Source organism: Uloborus diversus, unplaced genomic scaffold (assembly GCF_026930045.1).
Source record: "Uloborus diversus isolate 005 unplaced genomic scaffold, Udiv.v.3.1 scaffold_216, whole genome shotgun sequence".
NCBI classification, from domain to species: Eukaryota; Metazoa; Arthropoda; class Arachnida; order Araneae; family Uloboridae; genus Uloborus; species Uloborus diversus.
Window position 1 is genome coordinate 15,230 of NW_026558369.1, and position 17,918 is coordinate 33,147.

Sequence of the window (17,918 nt, forward strand, 5' to 3'; positions counted from 1 at the left end):
CCCCGAAGAACTGTTTAGCCTAAGGCCTCCCAGAATATTAATCCGGCCCTAAACTCAGGATCAGTGCCAGAGGACAGGAAGCTGGCTAATAAAATGCCGCTCTTCAAGAATGGGTCTAAAAGTAATGCAAGGAACTATAGACCTCGAAATCTGAAACTTTGATCAAAATCAAAATGCGAATTTCTTAGAAACTTATAATCTGTTGACTTGTCTGCAGTATGGTTTCAAAAAAGGTAATTCGTGTGCTACTTATTTATTGCATTTTCTATGGCTTTTGACAACAATAAGTGCGTAGATGTTGTTGATATTGATTTTCAAAAAGCTTCCGATAAGGTACCGCATGTTGCTTATCTCAGCAAACTAGCTGATATAATAAGAGGGAAAATTTTACTTTAGATTATGATTTGGCTGACTGGAAGGAAGCAGAGAGTAGTTGTAAGGGATAGGGAAATCGTTCTAAATGGAGCGATGTTTTAAGGGGTGTTGTTTCCTCAGGGATCAGTTTTAGGACCTCTTTTGTTTATTTTTTATGAATGATAATCATGAAAGTATTTCTAGAAACGTGAATTGTTTTACTGACTACGTCACAGTTATGAAGGTTGTAGGAAATGAAAGAACAAGTAAAACAGCTTCAAGAGGATTTAAATCATATTAATAAAAGGGCAGATAAGTGGGGTATGAGTTAATGTTGGAAAATGCCATGTCATACATTTAGGTCATGGAAATAAGAGTGCAAGTTATTATTTACAAGGCTCAGTCATTAAACACATCTAATAAGGTTCTTCTGCCTTTTCGATAGAAATTTGTTAAGACCTCCTTTGGAGCATGCTGTTCAGTTTTGATCTTACCTCAAGAAAAATATTTCTTTATTGGAAAGGGTTCAAAAAAGGGCTACTAGGCAAGTAAGGGGACTTTCAGACTTAGATTATGATACTAAACTTAGAAGTTTTAATATGTATAAGCAGAGGGTCAGAGGGGAATTGATTCACTAGTTTAAATTTATCAAAATAAAAGATGTAAATGGGTTAAATTTCTATACTGAAAGGAGGACGAGGGATCAGTTTTAAGGTATTCAAATACCAGGTTAATCTGGAAATTGGGGAAAATCATTTCTTCAGTAGGTTTGTGGTCAATTGAAACAGCTTACTGGAAGAAGCTGTAATAAGTGAGGAGGTAGATAGCGTTAAGAGAGCCATTAATCTTCATCATTGGGGATTAATAAACCGACTAGGAGCAGCCTAGCTGGTCCCAGAGCCTGTTGCTGGTCGAGACATTTGTATTTGAACGAACGATTCAAATTGATGGCTGTACTAATTAATAAGTATTAAAAAAAATATTCCGTGTAGTACGGCATTTGAAGGGGGAATACTTCAAAATTAACAAAAAATATATTCCGCTAAAAAGTATCTTTAAAGCAATATTCAATACGTCAAAGATTTAAAAATAAAAAAAAAATTAAAAAAAAAAAGAAACACAATGTAATCAGACAGTGTCTAAGAGCATAATATAGTTTATTACATATCAATAATTTTATCAGCTCAAATATCACTGGCAACAGGATTCATGACGGTTATTTAGCAAGCATTGCCGAATATTTACAACTATTTCATCCTGGCAGTGATCATAACTTCAGATGGGGGAGGAGAAAGGGATAAAATGAAAAGCTAATAATTACAGCTCTCGCTTCCAAATGCATATTTTCATTTGAGATAAGAATAATCTGTTCCCTAATATATTTTATGTACAAAAATTTACTCTGTAAAACTGAAAAATCTGTTGTTTTTTTTACATTGTTTGCACAAATGCCTTTTATTAGACAAACAAAATACAATTTAGTTGTAAAAAGATCGTAACATTCCTAGATTTCATTCAAAATTTCAGACACAAAATTTTTACACTATGTACAAAACAATTTCGCATCATGGACAATAACGGTAGCAATGTACAAGATAAGATGCTAATAAGACAGTACAACAAATGGCAACATACATCCCGTCCCAAGACAACCATTGGTGAAACAATCAACCAATCCTACCACTTTGCAGTAACAATGCATTTTCAATGTACAATAGACTAAAAGCACTTCCATAAACAAAGAGAGGTGGGCTTCGTGTAATAAATTTGTACATATCTTTGGGATGTAATGTCATTTAATGGTCACTAGAATCTTAATTTTGCACATTATTACTGAGGATCTGCTTCAATTTATAAATGTAAAAACAAGTTAAAAGAACAATGCGCGCGTGTGTGTGTCATGAGTTGTTGTAAATGTATTGGGACCACTTACAATGTTTACCATACAGATGATTTTATATCAGTATTAAACATTGAGCAATTCAACAAAATTTTAAGATTAAATTACAAGTGCGGAAAGGCAACCATAAACATCATTGACTTTTCTGCTATGCATTAGAAATTTTTTTAAAGTGCCAAAAAAAAAAAACCTGGAACTGTTGTAAAAAAATAAAATCGAGCTTGTGAAGCGAGTGTCGTAACTCTTTACTGAAGTACAACATAAATTGTATTGTCCTTTTGCTTTTTTAGAATACCAGCCAAAATGTAAACGCAATTGAAGATCATCAATTTTATCAAGCTTCTTGCTCTACTTGCATAGCATACAAAACAAAACAAAAAAAAAAAAAAAAAAAAACTTAGTTTTAAATCAGATACTTAACAAAAAAGCTATGAGCATGGAACCCACAAACCTGTACTGAATAAGCAATCGTGTTTTAGAAAATGACAATTACCATTGGCATAATTATGGTGAACGATCAACGATCTTTGCCTTTTCACTAGAATATTTTTTCCTGAGTCAAGGAGGAACATACCATCAAGTATCCAAACACTTACTTAGAAAAAAAAAATTAAGTACTAATTTTAAGAAAGTGCATGCAATATTTACACCAAACAATTACTTAATTGTACACAAATTTCCCAACTTCTTTTTATAAGGTTCCCTATTTCTTTTATAATTTATCAGGTGCTGCCTTTGAACCATTTTATAAAATGAGAGGATTTTAAATCACTTTCGTAGACTAAAAAAAATATATAATTTGAATACATATTTGGCTCAGTAAAGGATACTTAAAAATTGCCTTTAAAAAAATGAAGAATATTTTGAAAACATTACCAAAATGTGCATTTAAATTACTTGAACACACATCTCATTCTTATAAGGATTCATTTTTTTACTACACAGAACTTAACATAAAATTGCATTTGTGAGCAAAGTTTTATTGCAACAGTCCTAACTCCCCCCTTCTTTTTTGTTTGAAAGCAATTGCAGTTTCTAAAATGAAAATGTGTAAGATCATTATATGTGTGTATAAATAAACAAATCTCATTTCAACAAAGAGTTTTTTAATCCTCATAAAAATGAGTATTTACATTAAATTTTTAATAAAAAAATATAGAATATATTTACATCTTAAACAGACATATGATCTGGTGCTGGGAAAATATTTCAATGATCCATTCTTCCTAAGCACGAAATTTTAAAACTTCAACATATTTATTTCAAACACACATGCTGTTAAAGGAATATACAATTCCTTTAATCTCACAGGAATTCAGTTTTTAAAATGAAAAATGATGAACAAATAGAAACACTTAAACTTCCATATGTAAGTTAAAATTGTGAGCTAACTTTATTGCTTCTTCAAAAAACATGTTTATTTTTGTTTGTTTAAGTGCATAGATAAATAGTTGTTCAAAAAGATTCCATTTCATTCAAAATACTATTTATTATTGTCTAAAATTTGTACACTAAAAAACCTATTTGTTCGCACAACAGTATGCAACACAACTATTGCACCGTACAATTCAAAGTTGAGTATTCAAATAAAAATACTTTAATGCATTTTTATAAATATACTTTTTGAATATCAATGAAAATTCATTGATTGCAGATTGATGAACCAGGTAAAGAACAGATGGCTTTCTGTAAACAAATTTCTAGAGTAGAATAAAAAACCACTTTACACTATATCCACTTCTCTCACTGAATAAGGGAGAACTTATTTTTTTTTGAAGTACATGAATATTTTTATTGCTTTAAATTTTATTTGCCTCAAATATGCTCCTCAGAATATTAGTTAGGGTGCAAGTTTAATGAGTAAGCAGCAGATGTTTTCCATTAATAAAATCAATGAGCCCACATGCATTATATATATGTGTGTGTGTATATATATAAATTTAAAAAAAAAGAAACGATATCGTTAAAGCTCAAACGCAAACAATATGTACATTATCTTTGTAAATCAGGTGTTAACTGAATGAACTAAATAGTTAATTTGCAAATTATTGAAGTAATTTTCAGACTACTTGGTTTCCATACTTAGACAACACACTAACATATTATAGGCATATGTATATAAGAGATTTAATCCCTTCCTGAAATTATGGCTATATTTTTAGTTAAATATTGTATGTCTTCATAAATATAAAATCATAATTTTCCTCTATGTGGCACTCGGTATCTTTGGGAAGCTTTTTATTATTTTAAGAGTTGCATATTCTCATCCTCTTTTTAGGAAGTATTTTTTTTATGTTCTTCCTAATACTTACTACACTCAAATTTGCCTAACACTAAATTACATGTTTTTATCGCCTTTTAGAAATCACAGAATTTAATTCTAACAATAATTGTTTCATTTTGGGTTTTTGAGTGAAAATGAATCTAGGTAAGGGATGTCTGTTTGATTTTGTTTAGCAATTCTTACATAGTTCTGTTTGTAAAAAAAAAAAAACACAGGCATAGAGACAAACCTAAAACTGGAGCACTATTGGTAATTTATCTACATCCCTTTCGTTGATGAACATAATTTCATCAGTTTTGAGGACTATTGAAATGTTTCGGCAAAATGTTAGTTATTTTTAGCTAATTAAGTAAAATTTTCAATGCACGCAAATGTTGAGCTAGCAGGTTTATTTTTGCAAAAATATCAGTAAGAAAAGGGACGGTAAAATGAGTTTGTGGTCCTGAGCAACATTTCTTTTGACAGAAAATAAAAGAGGGGCTTTAGGATTGAAAAGCAGTGCCTCCCTCCCCAAACATAAGTAAGCAGTTGACTCTTTGGGCCATTGAATTAGATTCAACAGCAAGTATTTAAGAGAGAAGCTTGTATTCTTCAAAGTATAAACACATAATTATGAAACAACATTCTAGAGATGCCTCAATGGACTTCGTTGTTAAAGAATCAAGATGCTCAAATCGTAATTGTAGACAATTAGCAGCTAAATACAAGAAAACCCGACTTTGAAGCATTCCTAAATTTTTTGCCAGGGGTGCCTATCTCTCCCGAGGATGATGGTGTATCTTTTCTCCAAATATAAAAACTCCTCTAAAAATTCTCCCTCATGTGCACATATGTATATGGTACATTTTTGGTCCCAAATAATTTGTTAATTAATCTGTGCATTAAATTTTTTTGGGGGGTTAGTTAGAGAACATTCTTCTTCTTTCCTGCTTCATCTTTTTCACATTGCATTCCATTAAATATTCTTGGAAGACATGGCACAGTCAGAATTTTTTTTTTGAGAGGGAAACTGTTAGTTTTGGTTAAAACAAGAAAGTATGAGTTTTTCCAGAGGGGAATGTATCTCCAACCTTCCACTGGCTACACACCAGCTTAAAAGTTCGCTATGAAAAATTATAAGAAGTATATGTTGAGCATTGACTGCAACTTCTATTTTAATCTCTTTTTTTCCTCTGCATAAAATCTCTGCTTGAAAATTAGGAAATTAATATATAAGCTCTTATCCTACTTCATTCTACTAACATTAGCTCTACTCAAATTATTTTTCTGTATGACATACACACATATATATATATATACACACACACACATCAATCCTATGCATTTAATAAAGTTATGGGAGAAAAATCTTTAAAGCTTTCATTATTTAATATGCAGCCATTGAAAAAAATACATTATGATTATCAATTTATTATTCTGAATATAAAACATATAGCTATAAATAAAATGTTGACCTTCTGGGAAAATTATTAATCAAACTAAACCTGAGATTATTTTATATATATATATATATATATATATATATATATATATATATATATATATATATATATAAATATATTAAAAACCTTCTAATAAAATAATTTATTCCTAATTTGATGAGGGAAAGAAAAAACATCACAGTGCACAAGCCATATGATTCAAATCATATTTAGAGCTTCAATATCCTACAATACACAATGAAAAAAGTTATAAGCAAGGAAGTATGGCAGTGAAATTTTTAACATTTATAGCTTAGGAAAAACGGAGACAAAAAAATATTAAAAAATAACTCATTTTTTAAACACATACACAAAATTTAAAACTTTCAACAAATACATATATCTTGGGAACAAACAATTAAGTGAATAAACACAATCACGCACACACTTATGTTTCTTTTTTTACAATACAAAACAAATTAACAAATGATAAAAAATATACTCTACATATTTGTACACTTAATTCTTGTATGTGGTCAAATCTTGTGACATTGATTTTCATAGAAATGAGTTTTACGTGATTTCTTAGTTAAACATACTGGCTAGATCTTGTAAATTTCATTATGAATATTTATTAGGATATCCAGTGTTAAAAGCATATTTACATAGCCATGTAATTTCATTTAGAACAACTAATTTAATAAGAATAAATTACACTTAAAAACAATTGCATAGGAGTATTTATAAATTTCAACAAATATATTTGTATCACATATGATTGAAAAATGAGTTCTTTCATTGGTATTCATTTAAAAAGTTTGTGTACATGAGGTGCATATGAGAACTGTTGAACCCACGTAAAGCCCAGAACATTGAATAGAATCTGTTAATTTACCACTAAAGAGATTAAGGGCCAAATTTAGATATGCAAGAATTAGTTGTTTCACAATGAAAGTATTAAACATATTTTATTTATCTATGCTGAGAAAATAATTTAGAGCACACTAAAGTTAAAGTAGTAGTCCTGAATTTTCTCTATGAAAAGCAACTAGTTCAAAGGCATGATAAAAAATTAAAAAAAAAAAAAAAAATATTTTGCACATAATATCTCTTTCAATGACAAAAAGAAAAATTTATTTTGAAAATAGTCAAGACAACGTTGTCCCAAAACCCTTCAAACATGGGGACATAATCAAAACCCATGTAACATAAATATGAAACTTGAAAATCCTTTCATGTACCTTCCTACCCTTCAAAAAAAAAAAAAAAAAAAAATCATTTATTCCTAAAAATTCTAATGTCATTTTGCATCAATTTGTAAATAAATCTACAAACAAATTTTTTGAAGTTACAAGGAACCTCTCACAATATAGTCCAGTAAAGATGTTGTGCCACAAAACTCATCAGAACCAAATTTTGCGAGAATGGAGCAAAAACTAGCTATTTGTATCTTAAACTTCTATTCATTTTTGGCACTCGAGGGAGAGAATTCTTTGCAACCTTCAAAATATGCATGCGGAATTTATAATTTTGTGCCAAACATCAACTTTATCAATGTGTACAGCGCATATGGGGATAAAAGTAATACTTTTCAACATAGCTGCGACTGCTTTTTTTAATAATCTGCATAAGTCATAATTGTAAAGAATGACTTTTTCACTAAAAAGGACTGTGGAAATTAGATAGTTATGTTTGAAGGTTCTGGGTTTTAAAATAGGAATAATAATAGCAAAACATAGTCATTGATAATATGTATTCAACACTCTTGCACACACATCATGAGAACACAATTTTGCAATTCATAGGAGTTTTTTAAATAAGAAAATAGTAGTTCAATAAATATTTGTCATTTTTAAAAATCATATTTTAAATTCATAAGTGAATTAAAGAACATTGACACATATTTAGGAATTTTGTATTTTAAAAACACATGTAACCCATGGCCTAAGTCATCCAAGTCCATTTTAGGATGTTTAAAGGTTTTAAATTTATGATGTTCACACTATCTTTTTAAAATTAATCCATTTTTCATTTAATCATTTTCAGGCCCAAAATCAGTTTGGACATTAATTTTAATGTCAATAGCCCTACTTAGGCTCAGACCACATAAGCAAGAGGTTAAACATAAGTTTTATTGAGCAGTGAACATAAATTCAACATAAATTTTTGTTTAAATTTATTTCATTGAGCAAAACGAACCCTCCCCCCTCATTTTTTTTCCTTTTCTTTTTGTTTACTAAAAAAGCGTGCACACAAGTTTTATGGGAGGAAATGATAATTTATATATACAGCTACAAAGTGAATGAAGTTTTAAAATGAGTATTAGATTACTATATAAAAGGAGTAATTAAAATATAATTAAATTTAACAATACAATTCATGAATATAAATAAAATAAGATTCTAATGAACATCAATCTGCTTTCAACGAAATTATCTTTCATAAAATTAAATAATATATTAACTTATTTTATAAATATATACATCCAATTAACTTACAAAACTCAGAAGACTGGATATCTAAAGAACATTAAACTAACACAAACATGAACTATACACACTTTGAGAGGTATATCTGACTATTATTCTTTGCATAAAAGTTTTATACACAAATGGTTAAAATTATTATAAATATGGCAAAAATGCAGGATTACATTCGAAAATGTAACAGCTCTTTAATTTATTCCTTTAAAGTTGATTTTCCACATTTTGTAATTGAACATCAAGTGTAACAGAACAACCCAATACTTTATTGCTTTTTGTCATGTACGCTTAGGTAGACATTGTAAGCAGCATGAACAATGAATGACAAATTTCATAAACATCTTAAATATTTAATAATTGAAAATTTTCAACAATTCAAGTGTTTTACAAAGCTGCTTTTAGTTTAGTAACTTTTCAATGTACAATAAGACAAGGCTCTGCAAATGCATTAATAATAACAGATGGCTTTTCCCCCATTTGCTATTCCTGAAGACTAATTTCCAGCGTATTCACATTTTTTAAAATAATAATATGCTCCGAAACTCACTTTATGGAATGTCACATGAAAAGAACAAAGATAATGTGTACAACACATGAAAGAGGAAGAAATGAAGCCATAAAAATGGCTTAGTGTCCTGTATTTTCTTTATTTTCATATCACATAAGAGTAAAAGTATTCCTTCATTCAAGAATGAAACATGTTCTCAAAGTATTACTTTATGAATGAATGTAAGAGGTATGTTCTCAATAATAAATGATATGATGTGCGTGTTATAACTTACTTTAGCACAAATGACTGTACAAAATAAACAAAAAAAAATTTCAATACTTAATAAATGAAATTCTTTCGGAGAGATCATGACGAACATTCATTCAAAGAGTATCCAGTAGAAACAGGCCAGCTACTGAATGTCCACTCATATAACAAGACTTGCAGTCATTCTGAACTGCATAAAGAAACATTTTTGACTGTACAAAATTTAATATACAATGTCTCAAGTTAAAAAGAGGAAAAACAATTAAACTCCTCTACATGTTTTTGCACATGTTCTGAAATACCAGGAGTTTGAATACAAAAGTATTAATAAGATCTTGAGATATTATTATTCCCTTTGTTCAAAGCAGAAAACTATGAAAAAGATTATCTATTGGTTATAAATTTTCAACATATTTATCAAGCTGCTCTTCCCTTGTCAAATGAGCCAGGTCTATATTGTCCCTGGATGACAATCCTAGTTCTTGGCTTACTGGGCTTTGCAACTGACTTGCTATGCTAGGATGTGAAGACACTGGGTTTGTGAGATGAGTAAGCATCATATCATTATTACTAGTCATTTGATCAGGGCCCGCTAGTCCAGAAGCCCCCACTGAAAGGCTTGGATGTGGTGACTGAGTCTGTGCAGGATAATGAGGTGAAGGCGCCGGTTGTTGCCTAGGTGAAGGTATAGGCTGGTTTTGTGGGGCATTATTTTGAGTTCTTGGAGATGCTATTGGTTGAGGGGAACGAACTGCTTGTGCTAAATGCGTAGCAGTAGGAGGAGGGGATCTAACTTGCTGCATTAACTGCTGCTGTGAAGGTGATGGAACTGGTCCCTGAGGATGTCCAAGGATTCCTTGTTGAGGACTAACAGGTGGATGAGTAGGAGATGCCATTTGTTTAATTTGTGGTTGCATTAAGATTTGTTGCTGTTGTTGTTGGAACTGAAATTGAGTATTATCACCTTGAAACACTTGCTGATGGCTAAAACTCATGGGTATTGACATACGTGGACGTTGAGCATACATAGGTGGTTGAGGATGTGGAAATTGATTTGGCTGCTGCTGCCTTTGTTGCTGCATGGCTAGCAAATGTTGCTGTTGCTGCTGTTGTTTATACCATACACTTTGTGGAGGAGGTCCAACCATATTAGTATCATTTAGAAGCATTTGTTGTTGCTGCTGCTGCTGTGCTTGTTGTTGTTGTTGTTGCTGTTGAGTCCTTTGCTTAATAAAAGCAGCCATTAGTTGTGGATTCGATTTTAAAATAGCGAGTACTTGTTGTTGCTGAGATTGAGATGAGGGAGCTTTTAAGGTATTAAGTAATTGCTGTAGTGCTGGCGGTCTACCATGCTGATTAGGCATTGCCTGAGGGGGTCCCATTGAAGAATTCCCAATGGCATTTTGCATATTACCAGGTCCTATTAATTGTGAAGGTGGCCTCAGCCCCATAGGTTGTGATGGCTGGGGCTGAGGATTTTGATGGTGCTGCGGAGATTGTCCATAGTTTGTCCCTTCCCAACAAGCTACATTTCCCATACCAATCATACGATTCGGGACATTGGACATTATTTGAGACATGGGTTTTTGTATCTGTGCTTGCATTTGCTGTTGAGTTGCCATTATTGTTGGATTTGCTGTTGGTGGGCTTACCACTGGATTACCTTTTCCATAGTTAACAGATGTAGCAGCAACCATATGAGGTGCTGTTTGCCTAGCAGCAGCAGCTTGTACTTGTTGAACTGCCTGCAATGCACCAACTGGAGGTCCAGTGGAAGGTTTCATGCCTATACCAGGCTGAGGAGGATGAGGTGAAGTATGAGGCTGTGCACCAGGGGATGGCTGACTGGAAGAATTAGAATTTCCTGGACTTGTTTGGGGGACAGCAGCGGACATTCCTCTATTTTGCATTGTAGCTATACGACGTTTCAATATTTGTGCTTGCTGCAACCTTTGCTGTAATTGCTGTTGCCGCAACTTATGTTTGATATTCAAGCAGAATGGCACAGGACACTTAGCTTCCTAGAAAAGAAAAAATAAAACAATGTAATAGAATGTTTTGGCACTTTTTTCTGAGCTACTAGAATGCACTATAACACTTATTCGAACATTCTAGTCATTGAAAGGAAAGATAATTCTCATAACCATTTCTTAAAATCCTTTCTGATACTAGAGATCATTATGCACTAAACAGAATTAATTTCATGCTGTTAAAATGTGATTATGTTTTGAATTTAAATTTGAAACTTTTTGACATGAATCCATTACGATAACTTTCCAATTTTAAGACATTTTGTTTTCAGATAAGTTGTTACAAAATTCTGTAAGGGGAGCCCATCTCCCAAAGAGCGATAGTGCACCCTCCTCTAAAGCCTCTCCTTAAGAATGATTGCCATAAAATAGAAATAATAAGCCCTAAAATATTCCATGATGCATGTTGCGCATTTCATGTGTTCCACGTTTGTCTTTTGAGGGCAATTTTAATTACAAGCAGAGCATTAAGTTTATATTTCAATGATAATCTTTTTTCCTTGAGGGCAGGGGGGGGGTGTTCTAGATTAATATATTTACATCTTGAAAAAATAACTCTGTACTGTTTCATTTAGTGTTAAGAAAATAAACACCAAAAAGAGATTCCAAATGAGTGCTGCTCGATTACACTCTATGCACTCATATGCCTGTTTTACGTCTTTGCATATGCATTTTTTTTCCAGTAGCGGCTGAACTAATAAATGAACTTGTGAATGGAAACAATTTTATGACATGATTTTTCTTCTACTACTTCAAAATGGTTTGTGTGTGTAACCCCGATTTTTAAAAATTTTCATTTTTACTTTTTTTATATACAGGTTAATTTTTGCTACTGTTAGTTTTGATAATAGTTCATTTCTTGGGAAGAAGCATTTTAGCAATACCTTTTATTTTCTTGTAACTTATTTCATTTAGTTTGTAAAAATGAGCTCAAATTTTTAAATTTATTTCACTGGGGGATTCAGAAGTTCCCGTATTTTCCAATTGAGCCATTTATTGTAATTTCTCAGGATCGGGGAGAGGTGTTGAAAATTGCCGTTCTAGCCTCTAAAGTGTTATCAATGCGTATGTGTTTTATAAGCAATTTCAATTCATAAGAGGGATAAAATCGCAAGAATATCAGGAATTGATTTTTTTTTTTTTTTGAGAGAGAGAGATTTCTTTGAAAAGTATCTCGTAAAAGTATCTATTTCAATTCAGGCAGTCTTGTGCTCAATCGGGGAAACATGAGTGTCATCATTTGGTTTTTCTTCCATTTTCTACTATTGAAAGTTAACAATTATTTTAGTATTGTATATCATTATCATTTTTTGTTGACAACTACGAATGAAAGATACAAAGAAATTTTTCATTATTTTTTATTAGTATTTCCCTTTTTTAAAAGAAACTTAATTGAAACTTGTATTTACAACAATTCAAAATAAATATCCTATATTTTATGTATACTTTTTGCATCTTAACATGTGGACGACAAAAAATTGGTCAGGTACTTAAAATGAGTTCATCTACAATTCCAGCAGTGTACTTCAATACCAGAAAGAAAACAGAAAAGAAGATCTGCAAGGAGTCAAGCCGGACAGGCTAGCTGGAGAAATAAGCCGAGGCTCTGCACAAGGAAGAAAAGTAAGTAACATTGTTTCACTATTTAAAGTATTCTTTTTAAACCTTATGCCACTGTTTCTTCTGCTTCTGAATTTCTGAATACACATTATTCACTAGCAGTACCCACATGGGGATGCCCATGCTGAGAATTTAAAAGAAGTCTGTTGAATAAAAAAAATCCACACTCCTCTTCTCCCTTCTGATGTGAAATGATCATTTTTCTTTAACTAAAAGGTGTATACATCTTTTCAGAAAACCCATTAAAGTCTCTGGAATTTAAAATTATTCGCCAAAACACATAAAAAGGTAGCTGCCTGCGGCAACCAGCTGGATCGCCTTTCTATGCAAGCAGCCCCCAAAGGACTGGGGGGGGCGGGGAGTTACTCAGTGCCCATTTTGTCGGAAAATAACAAAAAGCGTGTCCACTTTTATGTGAATGCATTATTTTTTCAAAGGCGAAGGGTAGGGGGGCATTGATCACCCTTTGAACTTCCTTAAATTACGGGCCTATCTATCTCTTACTGACAATCTACCTATATCGACCTCTGTATTTATCTATCTATACGATCTATGCATATCTACCTCTGATGGTAATTAACAATATTTTTCTATGTATATAAAACAAAGATCACACAAAAACTGCATGCTTTATTTGATTGAAATAACTCAAAAACAGCTCTCTGTTCCCCGTTGTGAGCAGAAGATATAACACGTTGCTTTTATTGAATCAAATGCACACAAATATGCAACAGCAAAACGCAGGAGGGCGGGGGGGAGGGGGGATTCCTAAATGGAAAAACAGAGAAGCAAAACCAAGCGCTGCAGTTAGATTACATAGCCATGACGTAATGACCATCGTAAATTGAAGATTGCTAAAACTTCGGCTATGCTTGGAAGTCGTGTCGTGCTCAACATAAAAAAAAATATATATAATAATAATAATAAATTAAAAAAACTATTGCGTATTTTTGAAAACTTTTTTTCTGAAGAGGGTGTAATATTTTTACTGTTACGTAGTTAAATTTAAGAAAAGAGGCCTTCATACTTTTTGCAGGATGTGTTTAGAAAAAATTAAACCTTGTTTTTTTTTCAAAAATTCCTAAAAAACACAAAAATTGCAAGATCTGCAAAAACTTTTTTTTCACCGCACTTAAAATTAAATTTCCTACATTTTAGTACAAAAAACTAGATTTCTGGCGCAATTGGTTTGGGGTCTGTGGGGTAAAAAGTACTAAAAACTGCTAAAAATCACACTAAGTATTGAATAACCTTTTTTCTTATTAAAATATCAATGTAAATTACAGCCTACAGTCTTCCTCAATAAATGTACTATTCAACACAAAACAAATTTTTTAATTCGAACCAGTAGATCCTGAGATTAGCACCTTCAAACAAACTCTTGTTTCTGCTTCATATTAGTATCGATTTAAAAAAAATCTTGCATGCAAAATGGATGCTTTTCATATCACGTAAATGTGAAGCACAAAAAGAGTATATTAGTGTAGTTGAGATAGGGTGTACATAAGATCCCCCCTCCTCCTTTCTAAAGTTCAACACCTAGTGCCTCACACACTACAAAAATTTTCTGGGACTACACCAGTTTTACATTTTTATTGTTTCACTTTTTACTTAAAAAAAAAAAAAAAAACTGATATCGGATGCTTAAAATTGTTAACTTTTAGCCATTACTTGCTAAAAACACAGTAGTATGGAGCACATTCGGAAGAGATTGATAAATTTAAAGGCAGTGCTGATTTTATTTTGGAGCTGTTATCCGCATTCTTTTAGGGACTACAGTTGACTCGTGCAACAATGTGATTCGACTTACTCAAAATCGCTATGACGCAAGTTTTTTTTACAAATAACAAATTTTAGAGCCAACACTAATTTTTCATGCATTACAAGAAAACTTTCAAAGGGAATCAGGGGGTGTATGTATTGGCTACTAAGCATTGGTTTGGGACGTTCATCTCGTTAGTTTCATTGGCAGCAGAAGTTTCCACACTCTACTAGTCAAAAAATCAGTTTGTTAGTTATAAATAACCAGCCCGCATTTTCTTACACTTTTTTATAGATTCTAAACATGAAAGTTGATGAAATATAGCAGCAAGAAGTGGTGGATCCACACAATCCTTTGAGGGGGGGCGAATGACTAATGCATTGTATGGGGGCTAATGTAAATAAAAATTAAGAACAGAAGCACGATGGGTTTTTTGTTTTTGAATAATGTATATGATTCATCGAGTTCAATGAAAGGTAAAAGTGTTTCAAGTACCAATAAAAAATTGAAAAATAAAAAGTTCTATTAGTACTCTGGATCGATCCCTGTGGCAGAAACGCCAGGACAAGGCGACACCGAAACCCTATCGCGTGGACAGTTCTGTCGGCACTAAAAAAATAAGTTGTCCGCAGAGGAAAAAAAAGCTGCCCACAACTGTCGGACTTTTGCATACACGTGATTGTTCTTGTTCAACTGCCAGCCTGCCTGCCGCACTTATAAACCAAAACAATCTTTTTCAAATTGTTTACTGAAAAAGCAAATCTGAAATCAAAATAAAGCATATTTCAGTGTACAAAAAAAAAGTCGGCACTTTTCTGTGATGCAAGCGATAAATAACTAATATCGTTAGCAGGTGGTGTTATTATAAAGTTCTCTAAAAATGCAGTGTAATAACTTTTTCTTCCCGCTAATGACTTTAAAAAAAAAGCATTGATCAGCGCATTGAAATAATTGAAATAACGTGATCGCTTCGAATAGGGTTACCAGCTTTAAAATTATCCCCATTTAGTGTCTGAAGCCATGTTCTGGGCTAGTGGAGTAGCTAGAATCAGTAGACCGGCAGATGGCGCTACCGTAGAAAAGGATCGAGTTTTCCCTGTCCACTTGATTTCGCCTGTTCTGAGCTAGTCGAAGTAGCTCCGCGCAACTTGTTTTTACGTCTTTTTTCGTCTACTGCTCTGGGTCAGTCGAAAGTACCAGCTACTGTGAGTGGCTCCCTTAAAGCCAGTGGATATTTTGCACAGATTTTGGAAAAAGCAATGGTTTTGAGCGGATATGATCCTCTTAAATTCTTCTAAAGACCCTTTTTAATTTCTAGATGATATGCTCATTAGTTATTGAACGTAGAATTTAGTTACAGTGGAGCACCGTTTATACATTTCTCTTTTATACGTTTTTATGAATTACAAGTTTTTAAAATTGGTCCCTGCAGAGTCTAATACACAATAACATTTACCTATTGTATGTTTTTTTCATTTATATGCTCTTTTCATACAGTCCCTTCAAAAACGTATAAACGGTGTGCTTCACGTATGTCAGGTTTTACAAAATACTAGTATCTTTATATTAAATATATTGCTTCACAAATGTTTTTTGTGTCATTTTTGAAGTTTTGTCAAGTTAACACAACTCTTTTTTAAAAGTTTCTTATGCAATTTTGAAAACCATAAGTTAGTCGTTAGTGTATTCATGATTCTCTTAAAATGCTATTTCAGGAACTATAATTTGTATCAGTAAGTGCAGCTATTTTTCTATTTTAATGGTCTCCGATTGCATTTGAGTGACAGAATAGGTCGCATGTGACACTGAGAGGCTGCTGTCTATATATGATGGCACAAGTTCTCAAAATATTTTGCTCCCCTTCCCCCTTTTGTCGCAAAAGTGTTGTACTTCACCATACCCCCTCCCTTCACCTTGTCACATTTCATGTCTTCAGGGCCCTATCCAACCGATAAAACCAAAAATAGTGATAGGTACGTGGGACCCTAAAGTGTGGTAGGATATGAGATACATTACATAAACACATTATTTTTCAAAAAAATTTCAACCAAAATGTGTGATGTTGTGTTTCTAGTTATTTCCTCAGAGCGTTACATCATATGTGGAGGACCCCTAATCGGCCTATATCAACCTCGGGAAGAAGGAAATCACCGTTTCAACTAAGTACAAGGTTCATACTCTTCCAGACAAAATGAATTTCAGGAGTTTTCGGGAGTCAAAAGCAAAATTTTCAGGAGTAATAATACAAGCGGTTTTTACACGAAAATTAGTTTTAGTAACATTTAATTTACTTTGCCGTCAAATTTTTAATCGATTAGTAATTTCTTTTTCACACACTATTCAATCAAAAAAAAAATTGAAAATTGGATTCAAAATATTTGAAAATAACAGGAATACACAAAATATTAGATATATCGGCATATTATCAGTACTAAATATACTACAAAATAGCAATAGCACTACTAATTAGCAATATAGAAAATATGCTTAATAGCTGTTGCTGTTAACACAAAAACTAACACATGCTCTTGGTTTGTTCTCTAGTGGTAGTTACAATTAGTAACCGTAATGGGTATGTTTGAACAGAGTAACAGGTCCGCCGGTTTGAACACACCCCATGTCTTTGCGAAAAGCACTAGGTGATCTGTATAATAGGAGAATTTTGATTGGTTTCCAGCGATTCAATATGGCTGCCTAAACAGAGATGACATGGAATTAAAATTAGCGATTGTTGTTGAAAATTATTTTCAGAAGGAGAATCAGGAGGTTAAAACCAAAAATTAGGAGTTTTAAGGGTCCTTAGAAGAAAAAAATTAAATCTCAGGATTTTCAGGAGGCGTACGAACCCTGTAAGTATGTAATTTCTGGGGTAAATGAAAATCAATTGAAAAAATAGAAACAGGATTTCTCATTTGCCAACGCAAAGCTAGATGGATAACCACAATTTTCATCCCCTCCCATTCTTTCTCATACAATAGTGATATAAATAATAATGCTTTTCTTTTCTAATGAGTATATTAACGCTAAAGCTACATTACGATCTTAACTAAAAATCTATGTTAATTTTATATTTTAAACTGCATAACAAAAGGCCACAACTTTCATTAAATAGTTAACATTTAAGTCCAAAATGTTTTTACTCAATTCTTTAACTAAGTAATTAAATGAAACTTGATTATAAAATTTTTAATGGTACTTATACATTGTACCAAAGTTTGGAATTTTTTTAAGGATATTTTTCTAAGGACTATTGCATTCAAGTAAATAACTTAAAATTCTACTAACTAAGCATTGATTCTCTACTTAT

General features: G+C 32.2%; 1 protein-coding gene across 1 annotated transcript in view; it reads right to left on the minus strand.

Moving 5' to 3' along the window:
- Positions 1-9,170: 9,170 nt before the first annotated feature.
- LOC129233154 (CREB-binding protein-like) overlaps positions 9,171-17,918 on the minus strand; it is a 65,371-nt gene continuing 56,623 nt past the window's right edge. Inside the window, exon 17 of the mRNA XM_054867223.1 lies at positions 9,171-11,220. Coding sequence (XP_054723198.1) covers positions 9,595-11,220 — 1,626 coding nt within the window. The 3' untranslated portion in view covers positions 9,171-9,594. The remainder of the gene's footprint in view (positions 11,221-17,918) is intronic.